The sequence below is a fragment of the Acomys russatus genome, chromosome 8 (assembly GCF_903995435.1).
Source record: "Acomys russatus chromosome 8, mAcoRus1.1, whole genome shotgun sequence".
Lineage (NCBI taxonomy): Eukaryota > Metazoa > Chordata > Mammalia > Rodentia > Muridae > Acomys > Acomys russatus.
In genome coordinates, this window is record NC_067144.1 from 33,811,138 (window position 1) to 33,821,339 (window position 10,202).

A 10,202-nucleotide genomic window follows, 5' to 3' on the forward strand; every position below is an offset into this window, starting at 1 on the left:
AACACCACTGTAGCGCTATAAATATTTCAGGCAGTTAGCAACGGCTGAGAGCACACAGTCAAAAGACTGGCTGAAGATGGGCAGTGCAGTGTGCCCTACGAAAAGCTGGTGCAAGGACTTTGGAGTAGTTGTGCAGTTGTTTTCCTAAGCAAATAAAAATCACAGTCCCTGCTGGCACCTAGCATGCCTTTATATTAGGCTGTAAAGAAGGTAAAAACCACCTCGTGGTCATCCCCCACTGGCATTACTGTGCTCATCTATTCCGCAAATGTGTGTTTTCCATCAGTACAGATGAGAGTGCTCTGGTCCATGGGAATGCAGGAAGGGACCAATATGGGACAAGAGTGCTTACCCGGGGCCACGGGGCTCAACCTCAGCTGTCTACCCTGACTAGCCACAGGCCAATCCTGGCCTTAGGAATGACAAAACTACATCTCATTTGGACAAAAGCGGCTCTTTCCCCACTGTTATCAGTACAGCTGGACATGATTTTCCTTTTCAATTTCTTAACAGGTTATTAAAGTTGTTTATCACCAGTCATTTTTTCCGTATTTTGCTCATCTTAGAAGTTACCTGATTTCTATAAGATGTAACCTGACATTGTGTGCATTTAATGTTCAATATACTTTCTTTTTTTTTTCAGTAGGACTTATTCCTTTGTCTTGTTAACTGTTTACATAATTTTGAAAGTACCAAAATTTACTTTCATATTAACTTCTTATTATCAATTTGTAATTACACTTTTATTAGTGAATAGTCTGCATAAATTGGCTTTTTTATATTTTATTGGAATTTGCTAAATTTATGATTCACAACCGTTCATTGTAGGTTTTCCAATTTTTTTCCTATTTCTGATTATAAATTATATACTTTCATTTTGTGTGTTATTTTCACATTTCTCTATTGTCATTTATTCAGTATTTCTGCTGTTAGATTTAGAGAAAATTATAAACATAATTATATTATAAATATTATACATTATTACATATTTTAGAACTGTAAATCTAAAATTAAATTATAGTTCTAAAAATTTATAAGGTAATTTATAAATTATAATTATATAAATATAAACATTATATTTTATGTATTTTAACAAAAGCCAAAAGGAGGTAACTTCTTTATACTCTACCTACATAATACAAGCTTCAGAAAATATTATTTTTGAGACTGGACTTTATGCAGCCCAGGATGACCTTAGATTTGTTATGAAGCAAATGATGCCCTTTCATTCTAGAATCTCTCATCCTACCTTCAGAATTCTAGAATTGAAGGCATGCACATCCATGAATAACATTCAATGTATTTTAAAAATTTTATTTATTTAGTGCTTGCTTCAGCAGCACATATACTAAAATTGGAAGGATACAGAGAAGATTAGCATGGCCCCTGTGGGAGGATGACACACAAACTTGTGAAGTGTTTCATATTTTTTGTTAGGGGTGAGATATGATAGACATTGATTTACATTCAGAATTTTAGACTCACCAAGATAGGAAAATGTTTTCTACAAGGTTACCAAATACAAATAGCCAAAAGCATTAATGTAACATTAATATAATTCCTGATTGTTTCATGGTTCTTCTTGCTCTATGTAGTTTATTTTATATATGTATAATAATATAAGTGTATATGTAAAAAATAATTTTAAAAAATTACTTACTTATTCACTTTACATTCTGGTCTTAACCCCATCCTTCCTCAGCTTCCAGCACCTCCCTCCCTCCCTCTCCCACATTTCTCTCCCCTATTTCTCAGAAGATGGGAATCCCCCCTTCTCATCATTATGCCAACTTATCAAATCATATCAGGACTGAGTGTGTTCCCTTCCCCTGTGGCCTAGCATGGGGAGTAATTGAAAAGCTGGCAAGAGAGTCCATGTCAGTGAGATCTCCCATTCCACTTACTAGGGGACCTACACGAATCTTGAGATGCCCCTTTGAATGGTCCTACATCTTTGTAGGGGACCTAGGTGCAGTCCATGCAAGGTCCTTGGTTGGTACTACAGTCTTGGCATTCCTCTCTGGGCCCTGGTTAATTAGTGGTACTGTTGGCCTTCTTTTGAGGCTCCTGTCACCTCCAGGTCCTTTTCTCTTCCCCCTCCTCTTTTCTGCAAGGTTCTCTATATATCACCCAATGTTTGTCTGTGAGTTTCAGCATGTGTTTTTAGGCACTGCTGGATGGAGACTCTCAGAGGACAACTCTGCTTGAATCCTGTCTGCAAGCATAGCAGAGTGTCATTAATAATGTCCAAGGTTGTTTCACTCCCATAGGGTGGGTCTTGGGTTGGGCCAGGTATTGGTTAGATCTTCCATCAATCTTAGCTCTATCTGCTCTATATTTATCCCTGCACTTAATTCCTCCCAGTATTCACATTGTTTTTTTTTTTTTTCAAGCATTTCTTTGCTCCATATTTTTCTCTTTGCTCCCATAAATCATACAGTAGTGTTTTAGACTGTTAACTTTGGTTTGGATTAAAACAAATAAATCAAATAAATACTGTGATTTTGTTTTGTTCGTTTCAGAGGTCCTCCTGAACTGTCTATCTGTACTGAAGATTTCCTAGTTTCAAATTCTAATATCTAAAACTTAGTTATGGATAGATGAGGCAGGGAGATGGAATAAGAGGAACAAAAGGGACAGAGTGGGGGGAGAGGAGGCTGTGGGAGGGAGTCCTGGGAGGGCAAGTTAATGCACCTAGGGCCATTTGAGGGGGCAAATGGAAAACTAATACAATACGAGCTTTCTAAAATATATACATATAAGAGGTGATCAAAATGGAATCTACAAAAAAAAAAAAAAAATGGGAAAGACAGCAGTCCAACTGAAGATATCTCATCATCAAATGAAGCTGCCAGTTCTAGGAATGGTACACCTAATCGACTTGTTGGACAAAAGCGCCTTATGGGAACACCCAAAGAATCCATTTCAAGCCTCTGATAGAGTTGAAGACCAGGTAGCTTAGTTTTAACATAAAGCCTAGTTGTTTGAGGGTTAAGATGTTTTTAGGTCTAGATAGATGTTTTAAGTTAATAATAACTATATGTGATGGAGATTGATTTACATTCAGAATTTTAGACATACTAAGATAGGAAAGATATTTTCTTCAAGGCTGTCAAATACAAATAGCCAAAACACTAAGAACACAACATTTATATAATTCCTGATTGTGTCATGGTTCTTCTTGCTATAGGTAGTCTATTGTATATATGTGTAATAATATAAATGTATATGTATAAAATAAAAGTAAATAAATAAGTAAATAATTCTAATAAAAGAATAAGAGGGGTATATGGGAGATTTTGGATGAAGGAAAGGGGAAAATAATGTGATTATATTATATTCTCAAAAATGAAATAATTTTAAAAAGGAAAAGTAAACAAAGGAAAATTATAGAGTTCAGCTAAATATAATATTTAAAGAGCTGAAGTAGATTTAACTTAATAAGAATATATTTATAATAGACAGTAATAAAGGAAACCATAAGTCAGGAAAAATATGAGTATTCCCAAGAAAGTCTGTAAATCAAAGTCGTTTTTCAGAATTATGATAACAAACAATTAAATACACGTTTAAACCCAAATTCAAGCCTTTTTTGAGCACATGATATCATGTCCCAAACTTCTACACTATTGAACTTTATTTATTGTAAAAAAAAGTGTAAGATTGTTATAAAAATATATTTTAGAATATTACCTTTAGCTGTGCATATAGAAGCAATGTGAGAGTACATGAGTACTTCTGCTCTGATGTTTTAGCCTGCATATGAGTGAAAATATGCCAAAATATTTTTAAAAATATAAAATCCTAATTGTTCTGGTATGAATCATTTTGAACAGCTAAACCAAATTTTAAGCAGCTAGCATCCTACCTAGAAAATAAGTGGTTCAAATTGTGGCTTGGGGAGGTTGTGTTTGGTTAGCGCAGGAATAATATGACATGTGCATTAATGAACTATTTCTTATAATTGATACAACTAAAACATACCAAAATGTGTGCTTACAAAAAGAAAAAAAAATAGAATGCAAAAAAACAAAGACTCAAACTATTTAAAAACCACCAATGGAAATGTATGAGGTGACTAAGAAGCTGAGAATTTTCACACTACAGAGCCTCTTTTTTTTTTTTTTTTTGAAGGGGTTGGATAAACTGTACACTGGCTTTACCCCACTCCAGCAATGTCAATCTGACCCTCAAAGACTGGTGTGAGGAAAGAAAAGGCCATTTCCTAAGCCTGCACTATAACTTCATGCAATTCCTCCAGAATCCACTGCCTCGTAAAGTATCTTCAGATGACAAGTTGTTTGTTATGCCGTTTTTATGAGCTTTCAAATACCAAGCTACAGGTGCATTGATCATTTGGATATCCTAGGCTGTCAGTCACAGGTTCTAATAGCTGCCTGTGCATAAGCCGGTGAATTCCTCTGTGAGTCACTTAAGCACGTCCTCTCTCTTTGCATTTCCTCTCCTAGTGCTGGCTGCTGGTTGGTGTCTTCAAGCATCCTGGTCCAAACATTTATTTCAATGTCCTAAAGTGTAATGGTTATTTGGGAAACACTAACTGGAATGCAGCACATGTATCTCTACAAACACATTACTAATTTAATCAGTCTGGAAATTAGACACAGTTGTGATGTTGTTTTAAAATTTTTCTTACATTTTTCGCAGGAAATAAATTTCAGTGGTGTAGAAGTTTGGGCAGTGGTATCATGTGCAAAAAAAAAAAAAAAAAAAAAAAAAAAAAAAAAAGGAAGAAGAAGAAGAAGAAGCAATATGTACAATAAATGCTTCACCTTGTTGTTAGTTACCTGATAGTACCAAAATGTCTCCGGGCCTCATTTTCATTTCCTCTTTAGCTATTTATGATTAGAAGCTAGAATGGCGATTGACTAGTTGATTTTTAACTCTAATTCTCAATATTAAGTTTTGACGAGTGTCTTCATCTTTGCTCATACTCAGCCACATTGTCATTTCACTCAGGCTTTTGGTATAATATTTTGTATGTTTGTGATATGTTCCGCACTTTGCAATATGCCAGACACACAAACATCCAAAAGTCATACATCACTTTTATATATGATTTTTATTATGACATGTGACATGAGTTATATTTCTACTAGGAATGATGGATTGAGGATGAAAGTCACAATCTAAAAGTTGGGGTTTTGTTAACTGATACAATTTACTTGTGTGACAAGTTGAAGTCAACATAACCTTCCAGTGCAGTTGTTCTCAGCCTTTCTAATGCTGCGGCTCTTGAATATGGTTTCTTGTATTGTGGTGACCCCGCCCCCAAAGCTTGAAGTTATTCTTATCGCTGCTTCATAGCTGTAATTTTGCTACTTACTGCTATGAATCATAATGTAAATAGCTGTGTTTTACAACGGTCTTAGGTGACCTCTGTGAAAGGGTCATTCAACCCCCAAAGGGGTCAGAACCCACAGGTTGGAAACAACCTTCAGCACTGTAGAATTTTAGAGAATTAACAGTGATGGTCCTGAAACATCCTGTAATCTCACTCACCACAGTTTGCTTTGTGTTGGGGAAACCTTACCTGTAGTATTCCTTTGTGTGTCTCACAGAGTAAATATTCACAACTCACATGGAAGTCACACAAGCAGTACTCCAGATTATGTCTGACAGTAATAATATTTATCCTTTTTTGCTCTCTTTTCTTCTCTTCTCTCCTCTTTCTCTCTTTTTTTCTTTAAATTTTTTAATTAATTTACTTCATCATTTCACAGCCTGCTCTCAGTCCTCTCCCCCTTTTCTCTTAGTCCTACCCTCAAACTCCACTCCCTCATCCCCTCTCCTCTTCTCCTCAGAGAAAGGCAGGACCCCCATTGATAGTAACTCATCCTGGCACATCAAATAGGGACATCCTTTCCCACTGAGGCCGAACAAGACAGTCTAGCTATGGGAAAGGGATACAAACTCAGGCCACAGAGTCAGAGATATCCTCTACTCCAATTGTTAGGGGACCCACATGAAAAACAAACTGTACATCGCCTATATCTACATATGTGTAGGAGGCCTAGCCCACACATGCTCTTTGCTTGGTGGTTCAGCCTCTGTGAGTCCCCATGGGCCCAAATTAGTTTACACTGTAGGTCTTCTTGTGATGGCCTTGGTTCCTCTGGCTCCCTCATTCCTTCTTTCCACTCTTCCTTCAGACTCCAAGAGCTCCACTAGTTGTTTGGCTGTGGTCCTCTCCATCTGTTTCCATCAGCTACTAGATGAAGCCTCTCAGAAGACAGTTATGCTAGGCTCCTGTCTGCATGTATAGCAGAGTATCATTAGTAGTGTCTATTTTTTTTTTTTGTTCATAATTAAAACTTTATTGAAAAACTGACACCAAAATAGGAGATCATTGTTGTATACTTTATAAAATCAAAGGTAATTACAGTGTCTTGGTAGAGTAACTGAACTTGATAAGGCTTTCTGTGAAGAGCACAGACTCAGGAACTTGTCCATGATCAGTGCTGCTTTCTTCTAAACGAACAGCCTTCTGTGAGCCTGGCTTTTCCTCCTGTGGGCTGGCACAGCACTGTTGAACAGCCTACACAAAGAACCACTGTCTGAGCGTGGCTGAAAACGGTAGTAATCTTGTAGCAACCTGGACATTTCACGTCCATGAAGTAAGAATTTGGGCTCTGCACCAGCCGTTTCTTCTTATGTTTTTTCTTTTCCTCTTCCAAGGAAGGGTGTAATAGGTCTCTAGCCAGAGGCATGGTGACCGCTCCGCAAACGCGGCCGTTCCGGATCACCGCGGTGAGCGACCAGCTCGTGAGCGCTCCGCAGCAACTTCCGTAGTGTTTATTTTTTTTCCCCTTCTTAATGAGATTGAAATGCCCTCTCTTGGGCCCTCCTGGTTACTTAGTCTCTTTGGGTCTGTGTTTGGTAGCATGGTTATCCTGTACTTGGCTAATATCCACTTATGAGTGAGTACATATTGGGTGTGTCTTTCTGGGTCTGAGTTACCTCATACAGGATGATGTTTTCTAGTTCCATCTGTTTAGCTACAAATTGCCTGATATCTTGTTTTTAGTAGCTGAGTAGTATTCCATTGTGTAAATGTACTACATTTTCTTTATCCATTCTTCAGTTGAGGGACATCTAGGTTGTTTCCAGTTTCCCGTTTTTACGACAAATAAAGACGCTATGAGCAAATGTCCTTGTTGTTTGATGGAGCGTCTTTTGGGTATATACCCAGGAGTGGTATAACTGGGTATTGAGGTAGATCTAGTCTCAATTTTCTGAGAAAACTCCAGATTGATTTCCAAAGTGGTTGTACACGTTTTCGCCCAATCAGCAATAGAGACGCGTGCGTGCGTGTGTGCGTTTGTGTGTGTGTGTGTGTGTGTGTGTGTGTGTGTGTGTGTGTGTGGACTAGAGTTTGCTTGTATTTGTGTTCACACAGATGCATATGTGTTAATACATGTGCATACACACATATCTTTGGAAAGAGGTAATTTTACTACATAAGACTGAAGAAAACTCTTATTATTTTTAATATTGTACTATTCTTACTTTTCCTTTGAAAGAGTATAGATTGTCTTGTCTGACCTCAGTGATAGAGGGTGCACTTAGTCCTGCTGAGACTTGATGTACCAGGGTGGATTGGTACCAATGGGGATATCTTTTATCTGAGGATAAAGAGATGGGAGAATGGGGGTGGGGTGTGAGGCTAGGACTGGGAGAAAGAAGGGAAAGGCCCGTAAAGATTAAATTAATTAATTAATGGAAAAAATATATGGATTTTAATGCTGAAAATACTTTCTGTGTACTAGGGTTAAATTAATTATCAACTTATTATGAATAATGTGAACCAAGTTTCTCACAGTTAAATAAAAATGCTGTGAATTAGAAAATATAGAAGACTTAATAGAACTTTAGTGGACTGAAACAGGAAGACTCTACTTATGAAGTGGATGAATGCAGAGACATATTAGTGTACATATTTATACATTTGCAAAGAAGGAATTAAATGTAGATGTGTGTGTATGCATGGGTGAGTCTGCACATCTACTTTTTTTCTATGAGGGAGTGCTTAGGAGGCATGAAAATCCTGCATACTAAGAATACTTCCTTATTTTTAAATTGACATCTTCCAAAGTCCATTCTCTAATAATGGAAAAGAGACTTGGAGTAGTGGTTTGTTTCTGGATCAAGACAGAATTTAAACACACACACACACACACACACACACACACACACACACACACACACAATTTTGAAGTACATTTTGGTGCCAGAAAATAAGTGTTGAAAAATTAGGAAAGATGGTGAATATCAAAAGGAACTCTTAAATGTCAAAGCTGAAAAGATTGGAGTAACAAAATTCAGTAATGATAGTATTTATGATGTAATTACAATGTAGGGAAAGATGTGTGCCAGACAAGACCTTTACCAAGTGACAAATGTTAATGTAACGAGAAAGAAGACATTTCAGTACCCCGGTTTGCTGACAGGTTGAATGGAAAAGGGCATACCATTTCTGGGCTATTTTTGTCAACATACATAACCTCATTCTCACTGAAGGAAAAACAAGAACAAATAAAACAACTGAGTAGTCCTCTTTAAAATAGTCAAGGTCGTGAAAGACTAGGAAGCCTACCAGGCAGGACGAGAGTAAGAAGACATAGATATGATACCTAAATAATTGTCCTTGGAGGGACGCTACACATTAAAATACTAAAGAAAGGCATGGGCAGAATATCAGTAAATTCTGCATAGGGTCTGTAAGTCAGTCAATATTAGCACATCACTATTAGTTTTCTGGCTTTGGAGACTATACTGTGAGTGTATATGCTGTTAGCTTTAAGAGAAGCTAAGTTGGCAATGTGAAACAATTCCATGTGTTACACAGGAAACATTAAAGGTAACACCATCTATGGCTGACAAGTAAAAAAAGAAAAGAAAAGAAAGAAAAGTCCATGCGTTTTCAATTCTGTAATGGTGCTTTCATAATATCCCTTTAAAATATAAACATTTCCATATAGTCTAGTCATTAAACAAGTCACAATTATGGAAAAATGTTGCTTAGGTAGCTATATATGCTATTTCTATCCGTTATAGCCATAAAACAAAAATAATATTTTTAAAGTATACAAGATAACTCTACTCCAAACTAAAATAAAAGTCAGTATATAATGCAAAATAAAAAATGGCATTGGATTGAAAATGAGCCCTTGAGATATGATAAATCTAAATATCCTTTAGAATTATAGAAGGAACATTGAGCTTCTCTTTCAGAGAACAGTATAATAATTCTATGTCTAGGACATGGCCTCCTGGGTAATATATTTTCCAAAAGCAGCCTATGATATAGCTTTGTCATCTGTCTTCATGATACTCAAAAGTTGCCTCATAAAGAGAGTGAACGTGGCTTAAATTTAAGCAATATAAAATGTTCTGGTTTGAGCCAGAGGAAAGATGAGCATATATTTTAAATTACAATTAATATATGAGTAATGTATGCTATACGTTACTTATATGGGGATACACAGATAACATAATCCTTTAACTTTTCATTAATAAGAATCTTTGTAAAACTCAGATTTTTCCAACTTTTACTACCTGTTTTCAAGAAAGCCATTTTCACCTTGACTGTTCTTCATAAAACAGTTAGTTTTCGATTACTAGGAAATCATGCTAGTTTTATGTCAACTTGACACAAGTTAAAGTCCTCTAAGAGGAAGGAACCTAAGTTTTAAACAAATGCCTTCATGTGATTGGGCTGTAAGTAGGCCTATAGGACGTTCTCTTATTTGTAATTGATTGGGAAGGCCCCTGCCCACTGTTGGTGGTGCCATCCCTGGGATGGTGGTCTTGGGTATAAGAAAGCAGGCTACTGAACTGTGAAGAATGTCCTGTCCATTGGCTAGATCTGGGTAAGGGTGCGAAGTTTACTGCACGTATTGTCCTTGGCTGGTGCCATAGTTTGAGCAGGACCCCTGGGCCCAGATCCGCCCATTATAATGTTCTTCTTGTAGGTTTCTAGGACTCTCTGGATCCTTTTATTTCCCCATTCTGGAAAGTGGGGTCTGACTTTCACATGAACTCTGGTGCCCCATATTTGACCACGTCCTCTAGATGGGGAGACCTGGTGGCACTCAGAGGAAGGATAGCAGGCTACCAAAAAGAGATTTGATACCCTATGAGCATATACAGAGGGAGGAGGTCCCCCTCAGTCACAGTCATAG

General features: G+C 37.1%; 1 protein-coding gene and 1 non-coding gene across 2 annotated transcripts; one reads left to right on the forward strand and one right to left on the reverse strand.

Annotated features, from left to right (window-relative positions):
* The first annotated feature begins 1,324 nt into the window (after positions 1–1,324).
* LOC127193512 (U6 spliceosomal RNA) lies at positions 1,325–1,431 on the forward strand. Its single transcript, XR_007831153.1, has one exon. It is a non-coding gene; the product is annotated as a U6 spliceosomal RNA (small nuclear RNA).
* A 4,875-nt stretch (positions 1,432–6,306) lies between these two features.
* On the reverse strand, positions 6,307–6,800 carry LOC127193113 (40S ribosomal protein S27-like). The gene has a single exon (XM_051150447.1). The coding sequence runs from the start codon at positions 6,726–6,728 to the stop codon at positions 6,474–6,476; it is 255 nt and encodes an 84-aa protein (XP_051006404.1). The 5' UTR covers positions 6,729–6,800; the 3' UTR covers positions 6,307–6,473.
* Positions 6,801–10,202: the final 3,402 nt, after the last annotated feature.